The sequence below is a fragment of the Sesamum indicum genome, linkage group LG1, assembly GCF_000512975.1.
Source record: "Sesamum indicum cultivar Zhongzhi No. 13 linkage group LG1, S_indicum_v1.0, whole genome shotgun sequence".
NCBI classification, from domain to species: domain Eukaryota; kingdom Viridiplantae; phylum Streptophyta; class Magnoliopsida; order Lamiales; family Pedaliaceae; genus Sesamum; species Sesamum indicum.
The window spans coordinates 7,454,189-7,480,810 of record NC_026145.1 but is presented as its reverse complement, the minus strand read 5'-3'; the positions used below and the strand labels follow the sequence as shown (position 1 = coordinate 7,480,810).

The following is a 26,622-nucleotide window of genomic DNA, read 5'->3' as shown; positions in this document are numbered from 1 at the left end:
TATTTTAAATCTATCATTAACTTGGGTGTCAAAGTGCTACACTGTTTTCGCAGGCTTCCTCTTCAAGATCCTCTTACATTTCGGCCCAGGTCCTATACACCAATCCAAGACTATTGGACTTGTGCGGTTTTTACCCGCATCAAAATTAATAATAATTAAATCATCATTTCAATCATTAAAAGTTTTATATACGTTGATTCTCAATATTAAATATATATGTATATAAATAACTGATCGATTAAAGTAAACTGATGCTTGTATATTAGTGGGATCAAGAACATGACCTATTGGTAATAGAAATTCAACTTCATCTACCAAATCAAAATTCTTTGCTGTTAATGTGTTTAGTTATTAAAACCAACGAAAAATATCACGAACTTTTGTGTGTGTTTTAAGAGAAACACACAATTTAATACTTTTCTTTATCTTATTTTTAATATAAAATTACAAAAATGAACCATAGCAACAACTTTTAGAAAAATATACACATATATATATATATTTTAATTTTCTTTTACTATTTTTCATATATATATATATAAAGAGAGTGAGAGAGGGGGAGAGAGAAACTTAAATATAAAATCGAGGAGAGAGAGGGCTGTTGGAGTTGTGGGCGGGGCTGTCGTGGTATTCCCAGGAATGGGGCACGATACCTATTGGTGTCTGAGAAGACAAAAGTCATCATCACCAATTTCTACTAAATTTCAGACACCATCATCATCACCAATTTCTACTAAAATCAAAGTCTTAATCACGACATCACTCTATCAAATACTAAACTGTCGTACCCTCTTCCGAGGTAAATTGCAATTCACGTCTCCTTAAATTCTAGGTGTAAATTACAGTTATCATGTCATTAAATTTAATATGATTATAAATATTTTTTAATATTTAAAAAAATTATAAATATCTATCAAATAAAAATATTTATGCAGTCCCTACACAATAATAAAAAAATTATTATGTTGCCCTTATTAATTCTAAAAATAAAAATGTTTGAAAAAAATATAAAAAATCATAATAAAGTAAATAAGCCATATTGTAATTAGTTCATAAAATATTCTCAAAAGTATATAAAAATACAATTCATAATTTAAAATGATATTTTGGTCAATTTATCATAAAAAATAGATGAAAATCTATGGAGTCTAACGGACGTTTATTTTGTAATTTTTTAAACAACGAGAAAGTACTTGTAACTGCTCCAAGAGCCAATGTGGTCGTAATTTACCTTAAATTCTAATGTTTTTTTGGTAGATTTTGCAATGTTAAAAAAAAATGAAATGAAATAAAAATGTCTTGAAATATCTTTACATTAATATTAAGTGAGAGCACCCTTTTGGTATCTCTTTTTTTTTTTTTTTTGTGGTCCTTCAATTTTTCTTTTTTTTAATTAATTAATTAATTTTTATTTTTCTCTTAATTTTTTATATTTCTTTTTTATTTATTTATTTAATTAACATATATTTTTAAATAATAACAAATTTTTTAAAATTAATTGTGCATGCATATTTGAGTATGACAACTATACTAATTTGTTAAGAAACTTTACGAGCGTTTGGTATTTTTCTAATAAACTTTATATTTTCTTCAAAAATCTTTTTTATTAGTGTAAGTTTGAGTTGGATCCAAACAATGTCTTCCAAATATTTTTAGGCTTTTCTCTTTGGCTGATTATGCAGGAGCTTTTTCTTGGGCGGTAAAATTTATATTACGCTATGTGATATCTAAAACGTTCAAATAAATTTTTGTGATAAATAAAAGTCACATAACCGCTTGTAAAATTTAAAAAGATTTGCATTACCCCTGGTGCATTTGAACATGACTCTTATGTTATAATGAAAAAATATCCTTTTTGATCAATGGCTATATTTAATCTGATCTAAACTTATAGTTCAGATTCAATCATGCTTATAAAAAATAAAAATATATTATTTTAATACATATATATATTAATATAGAAATATATATATATATATTTGTATTTATATGTATGTATTTTAAATGTACTTTTCTTCTCCTCCCATATCTCCGCCGTCCGACCACCTTTCTATGCGAGCTTACCACCGTTGGGAAGTCCGTCCAACGGCGAGCATTTTTTATACCCCATCAACTGAAAATCTCCAATCCGTTAGCGAATTATCTTTATTTTTTTGCTCAAAAGATTCTATCCCGTCCCCCCATCTTCTATCACTTTTTTTTTCCATCGCCCGACCACCTCTTAACACGAGTCTACACCGTTAGAAAGGCATCCAATAACAAGCATTTTTACACCCCCCCAGCTCCAACCCGTCCGTCAACGACTTATCTTCATTTTTTTCATTTTAATTTCTTTTAGGTTTCTTTATATATACATATAACTCAAAATTATATTTTTAAAATATGTATAGTTTAAAGACAGGAGTAGTTTAATTATTTAGGGGCAAAAAATACTTACCTTGTCCCACTTTTAGCGCGTGAAATAGAATTCTAGAGGGGATGGGATAATGTGCACCTTTTTAAATTTTACAGAGGATTATATCGTCTTTTATTTTATCACAGGAGTTTATTTAAATATTTTTGGTATTACGGGGAGATAATATGGATTTTACCCTTTATTTTTTTGATGAAAAAGGTATTTATCTAATTACAACAATATTTTAATAAATGAAATACGATTGTATAATATATCGATTCAATCAATACATCAATATAATTAAAAATTATGAAATAATAAATTATAACAAACTAATGTAAAATAAAATAAATACTCACACGTGCAGTGAAACTTGAATCCGAACTAAAGTAATTAAGTATATCACTTTATTTTATTATAGAGTAATACCCAAATAATATGATTATAATTACAATAGAAATTCACAATTTTTAGTGAAGTTTATTCTTTTGGTTAATTAATTGTGTAGCATTTTATTACGAATTTCAATCAATGTACCTATCAATAATTTGTAATTAAATAGCAATTACAAATTAAAATATACAAATAACTATTTATTAAAGGTGATATCCTTGTAATAATTATCTTGATTGGCAAAATATTTATTGCGAAAAATATTTCCGAATTATATTATTTATTCTCAAATTATTCATTTTTTTAATCAATTAACTCCTTATAATTTTCTATTCATACATATTCAATATTCATTTATTTTGTTGAACTAATTATTTACGTAATCTTAAATTTTTTTACTAAATTAAATTGAAAAATACACTACATTTAAAATTACGCAGACACTTCGACTGCGCTTCGACAATTTATCTTTAAATTAAATAAACACCTATATATTAATAAGGACTAAATTTTGTATTGGTATCCAAATTTTATCGGTTTGATATTCAAATAATTCTAAATGACAAAATTAATATTCGAGTAATTTTAAATGACTCAATTAATACTCAAATATACTATTGATATCACTCCGATACCCAATTACTCTAATAATCAATATACTAAAGATAAGTTTTAATAAATTTCGACCGATATATTTTATCTTTATTTGAATCATTCGACTGTTATTTTATATATATATATATATATTTGAGTATTATGCTTGATATTAATATTTTATTATTATGTTATTCTCTATTCACTTTAATTATTTATTAATATTTATAAGATAAAACTCATTACTTAATAATTAATAATATAGCAAGTAAAATAAAAAATGCACTGCAACCTGACAAAAATTCATTTTGAATTTGAACTTTCGAAAATTTAAATTTTGATCTGTTTGTTTATGTTTTTATTTTTAGTTTTCAGTACAAAATTTATATTTTCAATTTTATTTAAGTTTTCATGTGAAATGAGAATGTGTTCTCATTGATTGATGAAATTGTATTTTATATTGAATTATGATATTAGATTAATATATTTTTAATAAAAAAATATATAAATAAACGCATTTTTGCTTTAATTATTATTTTAACAATTGAAAATTGGAAATAAAATCAAACTAATATATTGATTAAATGCAAAAGTATTTTCATGTTGAACAAATATTTAAGTCTTATAGGTTTGTTATAGGGGCAATTATACTCTCCTAAGATTTAGTATAATTACACGTAGGACTCTTATGGTTTGAAAAATTACATTTAGTACTTCTAAGGTTTACTTTCGTCTAACAAATAAGTCCATACATTAGTCAAAATTAACCAAATTTACTGATATTAACAAAAAAAAGTTTATCTTGGGCCCCGATTGATTTATTACTGACTTATAGTAGGTTAAATAAAATTTTTTATGAACAAATTATCCTCATACATCTTCACGCGTTAATGCATGTGAGGAGGTATATCTTTATTGTTATAATGATAGTTTAGTTCAAAAAAATTGTTTGACCTGCAATAAGTCAGTAATAAGTTTATTAAGGGTAAATATAAATTTTTATTTAATATCTAAGGGTAAATAAAATATCGGATAAAAAAATAAATAAAAAATATTAATTGAATGTGAAAATGATATTAATGATAAAATTCGAGTATCAAAATAAATTTTACGAGAGTCGGTAATTTATAATTAAAAGGTAATAAATAAAAAAGTAGAAGAAAAAGTAACAGCACATGGGGAAGGCAAGGCGGGAATACGATTCCAAAGAAACATGATGGTGGAGGCCCACACCGTTCACTGTGTTTTTTCAAATCCTTAAACTTAAACAAAATCACAAAATTCAAGAAAAACAAAATCAAATCCGTTTGAAAATTAAAGAAGAAAATCAAAAACCAAAATCCCCCCGAAAAAGGGAATTTTACCCAATTTCTTTTTCTTTCTCCTCAGTTTTGGCCTGTAAGTGTTTCAGTTCGTCATCATTTTCTCCATCTCGATTTTGCTTTGCTTCTAAACAAAGGCAGCTGTTGTGCCGTCCCTGCAGCTGCGGAGCTCTTTTCCCTTTTTGTGTTTCTGGGTTGCAGCTGGAAAAGATTAGGGAATGGGGAAATGAAGATGAAGAATCGTGGGAAAAGATTGGGACTCCGATTTCTTTGATTGATAACGGGGTTGCTCTGCATTTGGGCTGCATTTAGGTTTGTACTTTTTTTTTTCCCCCAAACTTCGTTGGGGTTTTTGTTTTGGGTTGTACTCTTGTTCCGATTTGGTTAGTGAATTTACTCGGTACGGTTTCAAGATTGGGTCTTCTGCGAATGTAGACCAAGAAGTTGTGGGATTTTGACGCAATGTAGGGTTTTAGTTACTCTAAAATGAAATGGGCAATAAATTGTTTATTTACTTGTATATTTATGAATATATGGATGGTTATTTGTTTGGAGTTGCCAAAAGCTCTAGTGTTTAGTCTGTAGTTTGACTCGTCTATTTGTACATCTGGTCCAGTTTATAGCAGTTCAATCTATTATTCTCCTATTCTCTTTCTCAAAAAGTTAGACGTCATTTTTCAGTATTATCTTGCAATGACTACCTTAACTTGTGTTCTAGATCTGCTTGTAATTCAAAGTTAGAACGCTAGTTCATTTGATGCTCATGGATTGTTACCTGCTTTTGGCTTGGAAATATGGTATGGGAATGCTTATGTAAAGTGGAAAAATGTATATGGCAGGAAAAGAGATCTGGTCAACTTTTTCATTTTTGTCTAGGTCAGGGGAGCTGGAGAAGAAGGGATAGCATTTTATTTAGCCAAACAGAGTGGGAAACACCTACATTATTATTTGCTATTTGACTATTCTTTTTGCAGTTGGAATATCATGGTGCTTGATGTTGTTTGGTTAAAGACTGAATCAAACTTTGTAATTGCTTCACATTGCTGTAGAACGCTAATTTCCTGAAGTTGCAACCTACAAGTGAATTTTTTTTTTTTCTTTTTGCCCGAGCCTTATTACTATCTACCTGGTACCTTGCATCTTAGTTCCTTTCCGGTCATGTCCTTGTTTCATTCTTTCTTTTGGTCTCAGAACTCCATCCAGTTCTTTTTTTGTTCTTAAGTGTAATTCCCTAGTCATTGAAGACTTAAAGTTCCATGCTTGAATTGCATGTCATTCCATTCTTATGGTAGTGGTGCAGACTAAGATTTATATTTTACTTTTGACTCATCTATCCTTTCTTCTTTGTTGTGTTTAACTCTTATCACTTTCTTTTTCTTTGAAATCTGTGCATATCTTGGAAGGCAATCTGAAAGACTGAGTTTACTTCCCCTTTCTGGAAACATTTCTATGTGTGACCCAAAAATATTTTCTCCTAGATATTGTGCCTTGTCATTGTCTTAGATGGTCATATCTTAAAAGGATGTGTGGAGTTAGTCCATGTTATATGTTTGTTGAATTTGTGAGGAGATTAGACTTGTGAGAAAGCTTTTGATGGTGTCAGGAGCTAGAGGTACTCCGGTGGAACAAATGCGGGAAATATAACACAGAAGCAATTTTTGTTGAGTGATTGTCAAATGTTAGGTCTCTGATAGCCTCAAGGAGTACTCGACTTGATTCAGGATGACAACGTCATTTCTCTGGCTATATGAAACCTATATCTTCTGGACCTAGGTAATACTGTCGACATGGTATTTCTCCTATCGGCTAAATGAATTTTGTCAACTGCTGTTGAATTACCATATTAAGTCAGGCTCTAGAAGCATTGTGTTCGAATGTAGTGCTGAGTGGCTATTAGATCTAGCTTCTATCACATGTTTTCTTCTAATATGGAGGTTAAGGTCTAGCATTTTGGAGCAATATTTGGACTCATTAGGTTTAATTCATTGCATTGTGTTGGACTTTTCTATATAAGCCAGGTTTAAATAAATCCTCAGTCGATATCTGATATGCCTTGCTGATTGAGTACTTTCCTTGTCTGAACATGCATAATGTATGCCCTTTTTTTGGGAAATAGCTCACAACTGTCCTGAAATATCCTTTATAATTTTGTGATGCAACTCAAGAAAACCATTGACATGTTTCCATCGGGCAGAAATTCAGATGATATATAAAATATAAAATACTTGTCTTGTCCTCACCTGAAACCTATTTTAGTTCTAACTTCGAAGTAGGAGGGAGAGAGAACAAAATTGTTTCTAAGTTTTTGTTCAGGATGTCCTATTTCTAATTTCGTTTATTTGTTTTTTCACCTTTCAGGGGCGTACCCGTTGGTGGTCTTTACAATCATCTGTTGAGTTTATAATGGGTCCAGAGCCAGAAGTAAGTGAGAGTGGAAACGGGGGACTAGGAACCTTAAAGGAAGATAGCGATGACACTATTCCTGGAAGAATAGAAGCTTTTAATGGTCTCTCTGAAGGTAAACAGCAGTTAATTATTTTTCCTCCAACTAACTTCTTTAAAAGGTTCTCTTTTTCCCATTGTTCCACTACATTAACTGGTGTAGTGCGACCTCTGGAAACTTAGAATAGCTTATTCCATGGAAGTGTTAAACTCTTAGTCTGCTAATTTACCATCCGATTTTACCTTTTCTACTTCTCCATACATTTAAAGCTAATAGTAGCATTAACTAGTTGTTTCTATGATTCTATCTATTTTTCAGTATGCCTAAATTTCAGCAGCAATTGTTAGTTCACTAGAAATGCAACCTCTATGCATACTGAAGCTAATGTTGCATTGTTATTCACCGAAGTTGCTGTAGAATGAAACCCTTTATGTTCAATTCTTTTATCTTCCTTCCTCAATGGATAGTCTCTTACCTGATTTTGGAGTAGACTTGTAATATATTGCTAAAGAGAGAAAACTAAGCATTTTATTTTACGATATTTATGTTAACAAAAGTGAAAATTGTTTCTTGCAGTTATCAACTGATGCATGTCAGTGAACTAGGTTTTATGGTTCCAAAATGTGTTCATCCTGTTTCCTTCAGCTATTTTGGGACATTTTGCCACTCATATAAACCTGCTGTTGAATCTTTTCACTATGTAGGGAGTTATTTTTCTGATGTCCTCCAAGCAAAGTGTGGCCATTATGGGGATATCCCTAGTTTAGAGGTAATGCCAACCCCAACCCCCAACCACCCAATACACATGTGCAGTGCAGAAAAAAGAGGAAAAAGGAAAAACCCCCTGAAACTGATCATATTCTTACATCTTCATTCTTCTTATGCTTTAATCTACTTAACAAATGCAGAATACCTCTACGCAATCACTTTTCACTGTCACGAATATGATTCTGGATGAATGCGTTGAAGGAAAGAATGAGAACATCCCTCAGGTATGGTATAATGCAAGCATGTATTGATATATCAGTATAAATTTCCGGTAAAGTTTGGCAGTTTACTTTCCATATCAGGTGGCCACTTTTCAACTGCTTTTTTATTCTCTTAATTCAAAATTTGCTTTTTGCTCAGCGTGTTGCATCCATTTTGAAATTAGTCATGCTAGAAATTCAGGAGCGGGTTTCGAAACAAGCCCAAAATATGAGGAAGGTAACATATTCTCAGCAACTGCTTGTCATTCTCTTTTCATCAACATGGTTTATGATCTGTATTACTCGATTGCAGCAAAGCACACTGTACAACTCTCGTGAAGAGAGGTATCAATCAAAAATTAGAGCATTAGAAACCCTAGCAACTGGAACTACTGAAGAAAATGAGGTCTGATAATGGTGGTTGCTTGCAATGTGGATGCTGGTTGTCCTTTGTTAATTATATCTTGCGTCTTATGATCTTTTTTTATTAGCAGGTTGTCATGAACCAGCTTCGACAGATGAAGGTGCTTCTCTTACTGAAAGAAACAAACTGTTTCAGTCAATTATAAAATGTGGTATTTAACAACTGCAAGCAGCAAGTCTGTAAGGTGTATCTATGGATAATTATGTACTTGCCAGTAGATAATGGCAGCAGTTTACCTTCTAGTGATATTTAAAACAATGAGCATACGACTATTAAGATTCTTGTTGTCCTTTTTTTTGTGCTCTATTTGGTTTGTGCCTTCTCTGCATTTACTGGTTTTTGAACTGATCAACATAGTTAAGTTTTTAGTTACTGGTTAGATTTTTAACCAAGCTGTATAATTGCAAATGACTTGGTCCCAGAATACTGCTCGCACTTACTTTCCACAAGCAAAATTTCGTTACTTCTTTTAAGCCCTTCTATCTTAATACATTCAATGTGTTACATTGACTTGCTTTTAGCAAATCTATGCACACAACACCATTATCTTTGCATATGTCCAATATCTCAATTATCGCGTTGATAGTCTTTTCCATAGGCCGTGAAACGAACGAGTGATAGATTGAATAATTCTTTAAGCTATTCTGGAAGATGGCTCAATTGAATTACTGCCCTTTTCTTTATTCAATTAATTGGCCAGTGTGGTTTGAGTGAGACAATGGCTTCTGTTTATTCTTTTTTTGAAAGATTCTTGTAGTATTCTTTTTCTGGTCCTTCAGATGTTATTTTTCTCCGACAGCTTGAGAAGACTAAAATCGAGGAGGTGCTGAAGCTCGAGCAACACGATTTAACTATATTGAGGCAAGAAAAGGACCGCTGTGAGAGTCTAATTTTATCACTAGAGGAAGAAATAAGATTAACCAAACAGGACTATGAAGAGAAGTGCTTTCAATTGGAAGCCAGGGCTGAGGAAACCAAAGATAAGCTACTGAAAAAAATACTGGAACTTGAGCGTCTTCTGACTGATTCAAGGAACAAAGTAAAAGAGCTTGAGGACTTCTCGGAATCAAAATTTTTGAGGTGGAAAAGAAAAGAACATGGATACAGGCACTTCATCGATTCTCAATTTGAATCCCTGCAGGTGCGTGGAAATTCTAAGCTTAACATCTAACATAGATCCTCATTGTCACTTATGTTATGAGATTGATCAGGACCTGAGGTTGGCATCTGAGTCCATAAAGCAAGAGGTCTCGAAGATTAAGAATGTCTATGCTGAAGAATTTTATCATTTTGGTAGGCATACACCTGAATTTTTCTATGCACTTAAAACTTCTGGATTGCAATTTACGACTTATTATTATTTATTAGCTTTAATTTTATTGGCTTTTATCAGGTGTAAATATCAAAGGGTTGATAGATGCTGCTCAGAATTATCACAGTGTGCTTGAAGAAAATAGGAAACTGTACAACGAGGTTCAAGATTTGAAAGGTTTGTAACTTTGCCTGTCACAGATGCTTAGGTGCAAATAACTTGCTCATTTATCCTTGATCATTTTTCTAGGTAACATAAGAGTTTATTGTCGTATAAGGCCATTCCTCCCCGGACAAAGTAGAAAACAAACAACCATACAGTACATTGGTGAGAACGGAGAGTTGGTTGTTATAAACCCCTTGAAACCAGGAAAAGACAGTCATCGGCTTTTCAAATTCAACAAGGTCTTTGGTCCTGCATCTACTCAAGGTTCTTTGTCTATCTGAATTTTAATTGACAAACGTCTTTTTGGATGTTGGGTCACTGGCCTATGCTAACTCTCCCTTTGCATGTGCTTTGTGCTTGTCTATTGTTAAATTCTTCTCGTATCTAGAGGAGGTGTTTCGAGATACCCAACCATTAATTCGGTCTGTCCTTGATGGGTATAACGTTTGCATATTTGCCTATGGTCAAACTGGTTCAGGGAAGACTTACACCATGGTGAGCTCATAGTTTTTGAGCTAATTGAAGATCTGTTTTCATTTCTGGTTTATTATGCTCATGCTATTAACAAATGCTTCCAGACGGGACCTAATGCGACATCAATTGTGGATTGGGGGGTCAACTATAGAGCTCTGAATGATCTCTTCAATATCTCTCAGAATAGACATAGCTCCATTGCATATGAAGTTGGTGTTCAAATGGTTGAAATATATAACGAACAAGTTCGGGACTTACTCTGCAATGACAGCTTCCAGAAGAGATATCCTTCTTAAGTGTTTTTTTTTGGCTTCATATTTTAATGAACCTATGCGTTTCCCCTTGTTTTCCTAAGCAATATTCTTTCTAGGGAGCTGTTTTCCTTGTCAAACTTGCAATATTCTGATCAATATACTGCCTTTCACATGTTTTCCTTTTGGTTGGCTCAATCATGCAATTCTGTTATTCATGGTTTCCCATTGACTTGCATACACTTGGGATTTGGAATAGTTCCCAACCAAATGGGTTGGCTGTGCCTGATGCTAGCATGCACCCTGTTAAATCAACTTCCGATGTGTTGGAGCTGATGAATATTGGCCTGATGAATCGGGCTGTAGGGGCTACTGCCTTGAACGAGAGAAGCAGCCGGTCTCACAGGTCGGCACTATTTCTTCTCTCAGTTTCCTGCTCTTAACAATTTTCTGAAAGTGCCTAATTTTGATTTTACCTGAATGAGATCAGTATCCTCACTGTTCATGTCCGTGGGACGGACTTGGAGACGAATGCTGTTTTGCGTGGTTGCCTGCACTTGGTTGATCTTGCTGGCAGTGAAAGAGTTGATCGATCTGAAGCAACAGGAGACAGATTGCGTGAAGCACAACATATTAACAGGTCTTTATCGGCTTTGGGAGATGTGATCTTTGCGCTGGCCCAAAAAAATCCTCATGTACCATACAGAAATAGCAAATTAACTCAAGTTCTTCAGAGCTCTCTAGGTAATTAGGCCGTGCTTGAGTGGTTGGTATGACCCCAATTATATTCTTCATTGGAGGTTGAAGTTTTTCGAACTTTTTGCCTTTTGTTTTTATTGTATCTTATTATTGAGTTCTCTGTCTTTCTTCCTGTTGCTCTCAAACTTCACATGTCAATCCTCCTGTTGTTTCTTGGGCTTTTGTTGCAGGTGGCCAAGCAAAGGCTCTCATGTTTGTACAACTGAATCCCGATGTAGAATCCTACTCGGAGACTATAAGTACCCTTAAGTTTGCCGAGAGGGTTTCTGGTGTTGAGTTGGGTGCTGCACGAAGTAATAAGGAGGGTAGAGGTGTCAGAGAACTTATGGAACAGGTCATTATTTGAATATCAGCATTTTAAAACTGATCAAATTTTGACTTCTGTGGTTGAGTTCATCCTGAAGCTTGTTATACACAAATTGCACTTTTCCTTTGGTGCTCTCAGTTGGCTAAATGTGATCTTTCTAAGATTGTTCAATCTATATTCTGTGCTGCTTGTGTGATACTAATCTGACATTTGAACCACAGGCATGCTCTTATTTTGAATGAGTCAAAAGTTCTTTATAAGATTGCCATGCAAGAAGACAGGACCATGAAGTTTTGTTTCCTTTGGGCCATTATCATAATTGGTGTGGATCAAGTCATATGAAACGATGGAAGGAACAGCATAAAAGAGTGATCTCTGAAGAAGTTTTAGACTCTTTTCTCTATGGGGACACTAATATGCTTTGGCGGCCTTCACAATGTATTAATTATGCATTCATGTCTTTGTGGAGCTAGTGTTGTGTTCAAAAAGTTAGGGTTGTAAAACTTGTGGACCATCACTGAGTTGTAGTTGATAGTGACATTTATTCAACTACCTCTGTGCCCTTGGAGATGCCACTGGGAGGCTAAAACTGATTCAACTACCCTCTCCTTAATTTATTACTGAAACAGTTTATGCATAGAAATATTATGAGTATCAGTAGGACCCTCTTTAATCCTGGGCATCAACCATTTTCTGATGCAAGCTTGCTGGTTTTTGTGTTGGTGTTATTTTAGGCATAGGAAAAAAAATTCGAAAGGTTGAGCGAAACCATTATGTTTTTTATATGGATGAGTTACATGCATATGTCCATAAAAGGCAACAGGAAATGTAAATTTTCTTCTGATATTATTATCAGAACATGATATTTGTTACTCCCTTATTGGTTTTTGATTTATATTTGTTGCTTCCTTTATGTTTTTATTTGGGTCTAATTTCCAGTCCAATACTTGGTGCTTGCAAGGCATATTTTGCTATTTCCATTTCTATGCCCATATGTACACACTATTGCTAGTTGCTATATTAACACTTTTTTTTGAAGTCCAATTAGCTGTCTTTATTTCTAGCATTTGGGTTCAAAAAGAAACTAGCTAAAGCCAATTAACTTGTATTGATCTTGCAGGTAGCTACTCTAAAGGATGCTGTTTCAAAGAAGGATGAGGAAATAGTGCGGTTGCGGTTACTCAAAACCAATGGGAATTCTTCTATAGGAGTAGGACGATCAAGCCAACAACTTTCAGGAGTTAAAAGTTCTGATGGGAAAGCTGCCTTTGATATGGACAATAGCTCTGAGTACAGTGATAAGCACTCAGATGCTGGTTCTCAGCAGTCCGTGGATGATTTTAGGCACCACAAAGAATTCTTTCAACAATCAAAACTTGCAGCTGCAGGTGGTACGGAAAACTATCTGGAAGACGTTGAATCAAATCTTAATTTGGCTGATGGAGGTAAAAGTCCTAACGGCGGCATACAGTTCTTGGAATCTGGAGATGCTGATACTGACGAGAAACTTAGTGATATGTCTGACGGAGTTCTTTCTCTGGGAACCCAAACTGATGCTTCAATCAATAGTATTCCTGAGATTGCAAAGCTATCTGCAGATTCAACTGAAAAGTGAGCATTTCTTACATCTTTTTTTCTCTAATACTGGTAAAAGGTCTGATATGCAACAGGTACAAGTGCCTCAACTTTTGCCAAAGTTTTGGCATCCTTACCATATCCCATTGATAGTTTTTTACCTTTTAGACAGATTCCATCATCCACAATATTATGTCTTGATCATGTTCCACCTTCCAATTAGATACAATGTGTCAACAAAGTAATCTAGAGATTTCCTTCTGACTTTCAATTACAAGATACACTAGGAAAAAGTTCAACGCATGTACTCCCGCTGATATCCGCAATGTTCGATTTTTGGTTTACTGCAGGCGCAACGTACCGGTCGAACTTCCAAGACCACCCACAAAGCAGGGGCAAGCAGGATCATCTCGGTTGTCATTTAGCAGGAGCTCCACAAAAGTTCCAAGTACAGACCCTCTTCTTTATATCAAAATTTTCAGATGCATTTTGGTGTTATTAGGGCTGTGGTTTACTTTGGTTGAGTCTTAAATATTTACGCGCGTCTTTACTTGCTTTTTATTGTTTACAGGTTCTAAAAGAGCAACGCTTGGCAGTTCCTCTGCAGTGAAACTTCCCAAAAACTGGCACTAAGTCACTAGAGGCAAGCAGGTCAAAAACGAAGGAAAGAACTAGCAACATCGTTCTTGTTTGTAGATTAGAGCAATAGGGGACCTTCCTCCAGCCCATGGCTCTTTAGGCACGAGCATTGTTATATTAAAAGGGTTATATAGAAACTTCTTGTAAACTATGTAGGTTAGGTCGTAGCGGAAATCTTTAAAATTGCATCCTCATCTTATTGATGAGTTGGAAGTTATGTAGTCTCATGTTCTTCAGATATGCAGGTGCTTCCTTTTGAAGCCACAACCATGAATTCAGTTAGCAAGATTTCAGTTGCATGATGTGTTTCAGTTTTTATTTTAGGTACTCAAAGGCTGCCAAAATCCTACAACAGTTGGTAAGAAAGTGGTCAATGTACACTTAACAGATCTCAGTTCGCTAAAATTTACAACTCTCAAAAATTCTTATTTAAATGTCTACAACTTGATGGTTGTCTGGGTGGTGTAGTTGGTTATCACGCTAGTCTCACACACTAGAGGTCCCCGGTTCGAACCCGGGCTCAGACACATATATTTTTCTTTTTCATTTGGTGGAATAAAAATTCTTGAATCACCATTTTTGAAGTACCCTTTCATCCATCTCCACAATAGTGATTCAGTATGGGCTGCTTTTCCCTTACTAACTGGAACTACAACTTCTACCATTCAAACTGATTTTCCATCAATTCTACAACACAACATGAATTCCAAAGGACAAACACAAAAGCATCTTCATGTTTTCCTTTATTTTTATTTTTTTCTTCCTTCCCTTTTCATACTCAAATTCCTGTGTTCGTATACAAGTTAACTGATACAAAACAAAAACTTGTTAGTGTGTGTATAGGTATATATATATTGCATTTTAATATTTAAATTAAAATGTATGTCTCTTCATATTCCTCCAATTGAAGTTGAGGTTAGTGGATGTTTATGGTCATAATGTTTGCAATAATCTTTTTTCAGTACCATCATCCCACTACTACACCATATTCATACACGTTACTACTCATTTATCACCACTTTCTATTACATAATTGTCCACTAATTCACATCAAAATGGTGGATGATTTCTACATCTATAAAAAGAGCATCATTCTACTCGTTTTGAGACTCATATATACACATACTACATGCAATTATATGAGAGAGTTATATTAATGTTGGAAGGTGTTCTTTTTTTGTGGAGCTTTGGACTCTACTAATTGTCTAGAATGAGTTAGAGTCATACAACGTTGTTGAGCTGTTGTATCCTGAAGGGACAAGTCAAGAGTGAATATTGTTGGGTAGTGAGAAGTTTGTTATAGTGGACTTAAATCTCCTTAAAGAGAGCAAGATATCCGCACTTTAATCTAATTTTTTTTTTTATATTTTCAACTGTAAACTATTATTTCTAGAACACAACTTCTTCATTCCCTACAAATGCCATGATGTAGGCATGCAACTCCATCGTTGTAGCACGAAATGGAGACGTTGCGCTCGTTTCAAGACTTCTCATGTCCACAACCACTTACAAGCCAACATTTTCCATCAAAGGTCCTCGTTCAACCACAATTACTCCATCATCCGTCTTCCGCCACAGGAAATATAAAGAAAAAATTATGAGATAATTAGCCATGTTGTTGGAGTAAGGGGGACGGGAGATGACAGAGTATTGGCCTACTAATTTCAGATTCATGTTCAGGCAAAGCAGTTGTGCAGATGGATGAAAGTACTGTTTTACTGCATGATCATTGATTACTTAATCTATGGTTTTTGGTTTTCATTGTATATATCAAACAATCTAATTACATGAACAAACAAGTCGTTGTAGTATAGTGGTGAGTATTCCCGCCTGTCACGCGGGCGACCCGGGTTCGATCCCCGGCAACGGCGAAAATTTTAACCTCTTTCTTCTCCTCCATATTTTTCGGTTCAGACTGCCTAGCTGCTATAGCCGGCCGGTCATAGCGTACAATGAGAAAGATAAAGAAGATAGATGGATTATCATTTTTTCATTTAGGGATAATTACACACTCCTCCCCTGAGGTTTGATATAATTATATATAGATTCTCTGTGATTTGGGAAATTACATTTAACACCCTTGAAGTTTGCTTCCGTCTAACAAATAAGCAAACTCAATGATGCTAAATGTAATTTCCCAAACTACAGAAGGTCTGTGTAATTACACCAAATTTTATAGAATGGAAGTGTAATTATCCCTTTCATTTATGGTATATAGGTACAATGTGAAATCTGGGTTTTCAGGATATACTCCCCTTCAACACCTTAAATTACATAAAGAATACATGCCTCAAAAAAGAAAGAACAACTACTCGTCAACAACGATTGCCAACCTCTATATATTCCTCTCTAATCTGTATAGTGTAACAAGAATATCAACACTTTGGTGTTTCTTGGAATTTAGCTATTAAAATAGAAAATTAATGTACCAGGAGAAAAGGTTTTGCCACCTCCAATGCAGCGAAGCTGGACAAGAGCTAGACGTCGACCGTCTGCACTTTTATTTACATGAATGCTCGTATGAACGATGCTGGTTGCTTTTTTCGGCCTTTCAATTATTTCCACCAGTCTTTGATGCAATCTTGAGCTTGCCCTTGAAGGGTTTCAACTTGGTAGGATCAACTTGTGGTGTTCAAGAATCTGTCAGCATTGCAGCACTATACTCGAGCAATTGGAGAGAACGGTGGATTGATTACGAAAAAAGGCAGGATTTCTTCCGTCTTCTTGTTAACTATAGGTTTCTCTTCCTCTGCTATTGCATCTATTGTATTTTTAACTTCCTCCTCAGCAAGTACCCTCAGGGAACCACTTTGCAAGATTTGTTTTCTTCTCTCCTGCCTGGTTACCGTGGAGGCGTCAGCAGTGTGCAAAATAGCAATGCAGATGGAGAATGCTTGCAGTGAAGATAACTGTGCGTGGAAATCAACTGCATATTTCCCATCCTCGATCATCCGCATGGTAAATGCCGGTATGTCATCTTTTCGTCCCTACACAATAAGTAGTGCAGAGGTCGTCAGAGACCAAAATAGGTATCATAGAGTTCAAAACGAACTAAGAATTACATGGAAGATATACAAATTATAGGTTTCACACAAGCATCAAGGTAACATTTATATCTCTTTAAGAATTACATAATTTTGTATTTTTGAGAAGAAAAACACCTTCCAAGCATGTGAAATGAATCAGAGAAGCACTCATGATCAGTTTTCCATGTAATTAACTATTACATAGCAAAGGGAATGGGAAGTCAAATGTAATAGTATAGCATTTCAAGAATCCGGGAATACAGTCCAGGTAAATTAGTTGGTGAGGTTCAAAGAAGGCGACAATCCTTCTTGTATGAGAAGTGCAGTAAGCTGACTTTCCAAATTTCCAGCATAAAATTTTGACAGGAAGGCTTAATGTTAGAAACGGCATGAATCAGGAAATGAGGCAAACTATGATCCTGCATAAGTCGTTGGAAGAAATTACCTGAAAGAAGAGTTCCATTGGATTCTGATTGTCCATCAGGGGCTGGCCATCTGCATTCTCAACATTTGGATTGCTAAAAACGCTGAGAGGGCACGCCATGTCCCAGCCACCACAATCACATCCTCCACCTAACCTCCATCTATCTAGTAACCGTGAAGGGCCATGACTTTCAGTAATTGGCAAACTGTGGTTCCCAGCTGGGATTACGACATGCATCTTCCCATGATTTGAATTGTTAGAGCTGCCGTCCTTTGCCTTACCAAGCTGACAAAGATCTAGAGAGTCTGGAAATTTCTCGTCTATCTTCTTATCTCCACTATTAAATTTCAGACTCTCTCTCTTTTCAGATGGGGCTTGCATAACAATGGCTGCAATTTCTAGCTCTGGACGTAAATCTGTTGCTGCAAGAGGTTGACAAGCTGATAATTCAAAGCGACTACTCTGACGGGAATGATTAAGTTGACCTTTACTCTTCGTCTTAGCTAATATTTCGTTTGGCTCACAATTCCCCCAAGATAAAATCTCATCAGAAACCACGGGTGCTTTAATGTCATCAGGTGAACTACTAGAATTATCTTGAGAGGAAGTACTTTTTCTTGAATGAAGAATATCATACAAAACAAACTCTGTCACCATAGAATCATTCAACTCTCCTGCACCTTCAGATTCCGTACACAGACGACACGAAACTTGCATCTGTCCCAGCGGAGATGATTCTAGGTTGCTGTCTTTAAATCCCCATCCACTAGCACTACTCTGTCTTCTATGACGAAGAGAATGGAAGGTGTAGACCCCAGTTAAAGCATCTTTTACTTTCCATGTCTTTGCAACATAAACATCTTCTGGTGATTTCACTGAAAACTCGAAGAATGGCACCCCACGCTTATTTCCCAACTTGAGAAGGCCATGCAGGTGTGCAGGAGAGTACCACGGAACTGAATTATGGTTCTCTTTCTCTTCACAATGATAATCGTATTCCACACGACATGACTTGTCCGACAAATCATTCAGCAGCGATTTGCAAATTGTCTTTTTGCTGTCAATGCCAGTAAGCCCGCTTCCCGTTCCACAACCAGCTTCAATAGAACTACTCAACAGATTTCTGTGGGACTTGGATTTAACAAAAGGGTCAAACATCTTTCTGACAGGGCGAAACCGGGGCTTCAGACTGCTGGCTCTTGAGCCAACGCTCTCTGATTTAGCAGGTGAATGCGGCAAAGCTAATCTTGCTGATAATGACTTCTGCAAATTGACAGTCATATCTCTTTCTTCCAGGCTGTTAGCTTCATTTATAGGAGCAGTCACAGATTGAGATGATGTCATGGAATCCCGAGAACGCAATTCTATATGGTTTTCACAAACTGAAGTTGTACTTTGTTCGGAGAGAGACACTACTGAGGGCCTGTTGTGTTCCACTAGTGAGCTATCTTCATCCGAACAACATAACGAATCAATAATTCCAAATGAGAATACAGAAGCAGTTTCTCGAGAGAACTCAATCTTTTTCCTTCTAACAACAGCATCAGTTTTCTGCAGCAGCCTCACTTCTTCAGAACTTTGATAGACCGAACCCCTCGAACTTTGGGATTGAACATCTCTGCATGATGCACTATGGTAAGGACTAAAGTTAATTTCGATCAAGTCTTCATCACTGAGGGTCGGTATATCATTTCCATATTTGGGCTTTCCACTTGATTTTCTGCTCCGAGGAGGTGGTAGGACAGTTGTAGGACTTCTATCTACAAGACGGTACTTGTCGAAGTCTAATTCCATCTCTACTCAGTCCGGTCTCATTGATAGATACGCCTCCTGGAATGAATGTAAAGTGGAAATTGATCAGTAAAACCTCAAGAAACACACTCATTACATATTGGTTCAACAGATAGATTTGAAGATTAATTACGAAACAAATATATATTCTCGCCTCGATGCCCATATTATCAGAACGACAAACTAGCTCTTAAAATCAAGCATCAAACATACAAACCAAACTCAAAGGGCATTACAATCAAGAACTACCATTAGCTTAACATTATGTGCTGACAGAAAATAGTCTTCCCAAATCAAAATAACACAAGTAGGCAAGAAACCAACGAATTAAATACTTATATGCACGCCAATCAGTTCACAGCTACAACCTAGGAGGAGTTCACATGCTCTAGCTTAGTTTCAAGCTAACCAACTCAAGTACAAATAAATGCACTACTATACCCATATCTTCAGGATAAACAAGAGGATGACAGCTATCAAAGCTAATACACTTGAAGCAAAGAATCTAAAATCTTCCCTACATTTCAGAAGCGCATTTTCAAGATCTTATACCACATTGCCAACAAACGAATGGACCCTACTAACAATTTTAACACATAGTATTAGATAGAAGAACCCTCTAAAGATCCACCTCTGATCCAATTTGAACAGACACGCAATCTAATACGGGCCAATTCCCCGGCCGAGGCATATGATAATCAAGAAAAGAGCATCCTTACAGACAGACAGCATTTTCACAAACACTTGCACTCCAAGTCAATAAAAGTGCACGTTCCCATGGTAAACGGCCATACCCCACTTCAGATCTCAGACGAGTGAAGCCAAAGAAAAAACCCAACAAATTGCTAATAAAAGCAATCATTTTTTTCCCTCCTTCTCTTGAGCTCAAAGGCTTGTCTGACAACACCCCATTTCACATTATAGAAAAGAAACTGTGAAAGCACCACACACACACAGTCATGTAGAACACAACAAGACTGGCACCGGGAACAGTATTCAGAGCTGCTCTTCCTTCTCAATGAAACAAACAAAAGAGTGTGGATGAGTAGAGAAAGAAAAAAAGAAATACAGTAAGGACCAGCCCACCAAAATAGTAAAGTTAAATAATAGTAGGCGCACAAAAAGGAACATGCATGCCTAAATTTTTTCCTTTTTCTTTTTTTAATTAAACCACCTCCGTCCCTTCTGTATAAACAGAAAAAAGGCTAAATTTAGATCAGGGAGTATTAACTCCCTAACTTCATCTAGGATATACAGTAAAAATGCTAAATATACAACAGGGAGTATTAACTCCCTAATATCATCTACGAAGTCGTAAACAATGAGTAATACTCCCTTATAATAATGATCAGTAAAATATATATTTAAGGAATACAATTATCTCACAACACATAATCTGAAAAGCATAAATAAGGAGTATTACTCCCTTACAAAAAAAGTTTCTAAACTTAAGACAAAAGTTAGTGACACTATTATGAAGAGATTGTCGAATTTGAATTTTCAAATACAGAAACTTAAAATTTGAAGGCCAAATTACTCCTCATCATGGCCATTATATTCATGCAATTACACATCCGATATTTTGACCGCCAAATTAAGGCCTTTATGGCTGATTTCATTACCTTCTTTATGGTTGGTTTTTCGGCATTTCTATATAAAGGCATGTCATTCTTCACTTGGAACACACAACACAAAAGAGCAAACAACAATTCTAGTTATTGAGATTTTCTCCCCCTTCTCTCCCGGCCTCTATAGTTTTCTTTTCGTTAAAGATTTGAACTATAAAGTTTTGATTACGAGCTTTCTGAGTGTTAGATCGAGGTGTTCTTTGGTATAGTGCTAAAATTGAAAGAACTGTAACCTAGGAGAAATTACGTTGAACTCGGTGCACCTTTGATATGGGGCGTATAAGGCAAGCAGTAATTCTGCTATTCGGTTAAATTAACGACTTCAATTGGACTTAGAATTGTTACGATACAGTTCTCGTTATAAGTTTTTAATTTAAATTTCTTGTCATAAATAGCGTTTCTAATTGCTTTAAATTATTTGTTCCAATGTGGCTTTAATTGCTTTTGATTTCTAAATCCGATTGTAATATTTCAAAACATCGTTCCGATTAATTGAAACCAAAATTTTTTTCAACAATCTTGAAGAAAATAAACAGGTTTTGAAAAATCGGATTTTGTTGTTGGAACTGTTTTGGAAAACGCTATTTTCAAACTCATTATTCGAAACGCTACTTTTAGTTTCCTAAAATACTAAAGATGGCCGAGCCGATTTCTGTTGCAATTTCGATCACACCCAAGGTCGACTTGACCGATTTGCCGGACAAGTTTTTGGGCCAGTTTTTCTAACACTGACAACAACAAATGAAAATTTGGCTGATGATGAAATGACTCTTGTCTGTGATTCAGGTAATCAGACCTGAACCTACAAATACTAATCCCAGAACTGCTGAGATAGCGCAGTGGACAGAAAGGGATCAAATAGGTAGAGGAGCGATTTTGTCAGCCTTGTCAAATACGCTCTTTGATATCTATTATTTTGATTCTTACACTGCCAAGTCTCTGTGGGATGAGTTGGACCGAAAATATAATACTGAAGAGCAAGGTCTCGAAAAGTATTCTGTTTTCAAGTTCATGAGGTATCAAATGGTTGAGGACCGGTCTGTAGTTGAACAGACTCATGAGATTATCAACCTTGAGCATGCTCTGGCTGATGCTGAGATGAAGCTTCCCGAGAAGTTTCTGGTCATGTCCATAGTGGACAAATTTCCCAAATCTTGGGAGAATTTTGGCATGACACTCAAGCATAAAAAAGGGAGATTGTCTCTAGATGATCTTATGATTGCTATCAGCATTGTGGAAGAACATAGAAATCAAACCCACAAGATGCCTGTTGATATCAACCTAGGGCCCATCTTATAGCGGGGAAAAAGAAAGTGAATAAGATTAACTCGAACTCGAAAGCCATCAATAAAAGCAAGGCCTCCAAAAATAAAAAATCAAAAGCAAACAAACCATGTTCGAACTGTGGGCAGGTTGGACACTGGGCAAAGCTTTGTCCTAATAAAAAGGCCAAAACTGTGCAGGCAACTGTCAACATGGTTGTGGGAAGTTCTAGCGGTGCTAGCACCTCAGGAGCAACTGGTGGGTATGTATCTTACAACCCGAACTCCTAACTATTTGCGAACAGTATGATTGGTTGATTGACACTGGAGCGGATGTGCACGTTTGTACTAATAAATCTCTCTTTGTGTCTTATCAGACCATCAGTGGAAGGACAGTAAACATGGGGAACTCTAGTACAGCTGAAGTACTTGCGATAGGAAGCGTGAACTTAAAGTTTCCTTCAGGGCGCATTCTGTCGCTAAAAAGAGTTCATCATGTACCCACTGTGAAAAAAAACATCATTAGTGGTTATGTAATAGTTAGGGAGTGATATGAATTAGTCTTTAAATTTAATGAAATTGTAATTCAATAATTTGGTAATTTTGTCGGTAAAGGCTATTTAGATGATGGCTTGTTCAAAGTTCAAGTTGATAATAATAAAATTGATGTTTCTGATTCTATTATATTGAATGTGGAATCTTCTACTCTGTGGCATATTAGGTAAATCTCAATTCAATCAAACGAATGATGAATTTGAATTTAAATCCTAGTCAAAATATTGAACGAAATCACAAACACCAAGTTTGTGTAGAAGCTAAACAAGTTAGGAAACCTTATCAGTCAATTAAAAGAGATTCGAGAATACTTGATTCAGTTCACACAGATATTTGTGAGTTCAATGGAGTTTTGACCAGGGACCACAAATAATATTATCACCTTTATAGATGATTGCAGTGGATACTGTTATGTGTTTCTCATGAAAAATAAGGATGAAGCCTTAGATAAATTTATTTTGTTTAAAAATGAAGCAGAAACCCAAGCTGGTAAGAAACTTAAAAGACTAAGGTTTGACAGAGGAGGAGAGTATGAGTCGAGTAAGTTTAATGAATATTGTCAAACTTTTGGCATTATTCATGAAGAGACTCCTCCATATTCCCCTTCGTCTAATAGAATGGCTGAACAAAAGAATAGAACATTCAAAAACATGATTAACAGTCTCCTACTAACCTCCAGGTTACCAAAATATTTGTGGGGAGAGGCTTTGAATACGGCTTGCCATACTCTGAATAGAGACCCTGAAACACAATACGAATACTCCTTTCGAGTTGTGGAAAGGTAGGAAACCAAGCCTCAAATACTTTCGAGTGTGGGGGTGCCTAACAAAAGTGCTAATCCCGTAACACAAACGAAACAAACTAGGTCCTAAGACTGTCGATGTTGTATTCTTAGGCTATGTGGAGACAAGTTATGCCCTAAGATATCTGGTTATTAAATAAGAAATTCCAGGCATTGAGGTCAACACAATAGTCGAATTTCGTAATGTTGTATTTCTTGAAGATGTATTTTCTTTAAAAATAGGAATACCTTTAAATATTTCACTTGATGATTCACTTGCCTCCACATCTATTCCTGAACATGTAGAAAAGATGTCAAATGTAGGAGTCAGTCCTAGTAGTTCTAATCAGACTCATGAGGAGTCAGATGAACCTAGACGGAGTAAGAGAGCTGGGATTGTCAAGAATTTAGTCACTTACAACATCGAGGATGATCCGATCACTTACAAATATGCTATGGCTTCTTCAGAAGCCAAGCAGTGGAAAGAAGCTGTCAAAAGTGAGATGGACTCCATTGTTTCCAATAGAACGTGGGTGCTAGTCGATCTCCCTCTGGGGTATACTATTGTTGGGTGTAAGTGGATCTTTAAAAAGAAACTGAAACCTGATGGGACCATAGATAAGTTTAAAGTCAGATTGGTGGCTAAAGAGTTTAAACAAAAGGAGGGAATAGACTATTTCGATACCTATTCTCCGGTAGCTCGATTGACTACAATCCGGGTGCCTATAGCATTTGCTTCGGTGTATAATCTTCTGATTCATCAGATGGATGTGAAAACAACCTTCTTGTATGGTGAACTTGAGGAAGAGATTTACATGGATCAGCCTGAGGGGTTTGTAGCTCATGGCAACGAGCATAAAGTTTGTAAACTTGTAAAGTTTCTATATGGATTTAAACAAGCACCCAAACAGTGGCATGAAAAGTTTAATAAAACTATTCTTGCGTTTGGCTTCATTGCAAATGAGAATGATAAGTGTATGTACTGCAAGGTTAAAGGAGATAAAATAATAATTCTATGCATGTATGTGGATGATATTCTATTAATAGGATCATGTCTAAATATAATCACCGAAACCAAGTTATTTTTAAAAAATAAGTTTGAAATGAATGATATGGGTGATGCAAATATGATTCTTGGCATCAAGTTGACTCGATCAACTGATGGAATAGCCATTTCTCAAGCTCATCATGTTGAGAAGATAATTGAGAAATTTGGTTATCAAAACAGTAGAATTGCTAAGACACCATATGATCCTTCTGTAGCTTTATTAAAAAATTAAAGTGGTGTTCTGGTTGCACAGCTAAGGTATTCCCAAATTCTTGGGAGCTTACAGTATCTGGCAAATGGCACAAGACTAGATATATCCTTTTCTGTCTCTAAGCTGGCTAGATACACTAGTTGTCCTGACAAAACTCATTTGGGTGCTTTGAATAGAGTACTAAGGTACCTAAAGAGCACGGTGTCACTGGCCATACATTATGGCAGATTCCCTACTGTTCTTAAGGGATATAGTGATACTAGCTGGATAGCCAAAAACTCCGGGAGTAATGGGCATTCAGGATATGTTTTTACCTTAGGTGGGGGCATAGTCTCCTGAAAGACTGCAAAACAGACTTTGATAACCCGATCTACATTTGAAGCCGAGTTATGTACGTTAGATACGACTGGTACTGAGGCAGAATGACTATTTGTGTTGTTATCACAACTACCTATTGTAAGTCAGGCTCTTTCACCGATTATTGTATATTTTGATAGCCAAACCACAATAACAAAGGTGAGGAGTCATAAATACAATCAAAAGATCAAACGACACATCCAAGTTAGACTGAAGTCTATAAGGTCATTAGTGTCAGACAGAGTAATGGGCATTCACTTTGTGGGAACAAAGGACAATGTAACTGATCCTTTGACGAAAGGATTGAATCTGTCACAAGTTCATAAGTCCATATTGGGGATGGGACTAAAAACCCATTAGTGATGTATCTACGACGGCAACCCAACCTTTTGAGTGGAAATCCCACAAAGAAGGTTCAATGTGGTATCAACAAGTTGTAAGGGTATGTCAGAGCACCAAATAGACTGATACGTTGTATCTGGAGTCTGTCCCCTGAAATTCTGGAAGGTGCTGCTACTGCAAGTATAGTAAGAGTTTATCTCTGAATTGGGTCAAGTCTTACAAGACGAGATGCTAGCAGTGCATCCTTGGAGACGCCCAACTAAGTGATTGTCGTTGTTTGGCTGCAACTAAGGAATTGGGTTATTCCTAAAAGTATTCATGAAAAGGATCACGACATATGGCCTAAGTGTCAACCCTAAAGATCAACACAAAGCCGGTGGCTTTTTGTTACTGACAGACATTGTCACACTCATAAGCTTAAATTCAAGGTTTAGTTCCATTTGACCTGGTGACAACTGACGTCAGATAACTTAGATAATGATTCAAACCGGAAGGTACCATTGTTAAAAGCAAATCACAAAAACTTGAGTTCAAATCTATGAGTTTATGGGGGATTGTTGAATTTGAATTTTCAAATACAGAACCCAAAATTTGAAGTCCAAATTACTTCTCATCATGGCCATTATTCATGCATTACACATCCGTGTTTTTGACCAAAAATTGAGTGTTTTATTTGGCCAAATTAAGGCCTTTATGGCTGATTTCATAACCCTCTCTATGGTTGGCTTTTTGGAATTCCTATATAAAGGCATGTCATTCTTCACTTGGAACCCACAACACAAAAGAGCAAACAACAATTCTAGTTGAGATTTTCTCCCCCTTCTCTCCCGGCCTCTATAGTTTTCTTTTCGTTAAAGATTTGAGCTATAAAGTTTTGATTATGAGCTTTTGAGTGTTTGATCGAGGTGTTCTTCGGTATAGTGCTAAAATTGAAAGAATTGTAACCGTCTTATCCTGGGAGAAATTACGTTGAACCCGGTGCACCTCTGATACGGAGTGTATATTTTCTTTAAGGCAAGCAGTAATTCTGCGATTCGGTTAAATTAACGACTTCAATTGGACTGAGAATTGTTACGATACAGCTCTCGTTGTAAGTTTTCAATTTAAATTTCTTGTCACAAATAACGTTTCTAATTGCTTTAAATTATTTGTTCCAACGTGGCTTTAATTGCTTTT

At 35.6% G+C, this 26,622-nt stretch overlaps 2 protein-coding genes and 2 non-coding genes across 11 annotated transcripts; 3 read left to right on the top strand and 1 right to left on the bottom strand.

Moving 5' to 3' along the window:
• LOC105157900 (kinesin-like protein KIN-14J) lies at window positions 4,691–14,318 on the top strand. Of its 3 annotated transcripts, XM_011074440.2 has the most exons (21): window positions 4,711–4,780; window positions 4,866–5,016; window positions 6,308–6,477; window positions 7,063–7,222; window positions 7,852–7,916; window positions 8,056–8,139; window positions 8,276–8,353; window positions 8,429–8,521; window positions 8,610–8,639; window positions 9,339–9,680; window positions 9,751–9,832; window positions 9,933–10,028; window positions 10,101–10,280; window positions 10,405–10,511; window positions 10,595–10,773; window positions 10,983–11,147; window positions 11,232–11,485; window positions 11,671–11,834; window positions 12,928–13,418; window positions 13,733–13,830; window positions 13,954–14,318. In XM_011074440.2, the coding sequence occupies exons 4-21, from the start codon at window positions 7,108–7,110 to the stop codon at window positions 14,013–14,015; spliced, it is 2,685 nt and encodes an 894-aa protein (XP_011072742.1). In that variant the 5' UTR covers window positions 4,711–4,780; window positions 4,866–5,016; window positions 6,308–6,477; window positions 7,063–7,107; the 3' UTR covers window positions 14,016–14,318. The 3 variants fall into 3 exon arrangements, with proteins under 3 accessions (XP_011072725.1, XP_011072733.1, XP_011072742.1); XM_011074423.2 differs by having other exon boundaries at window positions 4,691–5,016; XM_011074431.2 differs by lacking the exon at window positions 6,308–6,477 and having other exon boundaries at window positions 4,691–5,016.
• On the top strand, window positions 14,475–14,548 carry TRNAV-CAC. The gene has a single exon. It is a non-coding gene; the product is annotated as a tRNA-Val (tRNA).
• On the top strand, window positions 15,821–15,892 carry TRNAD-GUC. Its single transcript has one exon. It is a non-coding gene; the product is annotated as a tRNA-Asp (tRNA).
• On the bottom strand, window positions 16,205–20,337 carry LOC105157872. Of its 6 annotated transcripts, none has more exons than XM_011074395.2 (3): window positions 19,894–20,337; window positions 17,493–19,301; window positions 16,205–17,008 (listed from the first exon to the last, which is right to left on the bottom strand). In XM_011074395.2, exons 2-3 carry the CDS (start codon window positions 19,263–19,265, stop codon window positions 16,679–16,681), a joined length of 2,103 nt encoding a protein of 700 aa, XP_011072697.1. In that variant the 5' UTR covers window positions 19,266–19,301; window positions 19,894–20,337; the 3' UTR covers window positions 16,205–16,678. The 6 variants fall into 6 exon arrangements, with proteins under 6 accessions (XP_011072697.1, XP_011072713.1, XP_011072680.1 ...); XM_011074411.2 differs by having other exon boundaries at window positions 19,982–20,337; XM_011074378.2 differs by having other exon boundaries at window positions 20,057–20,337.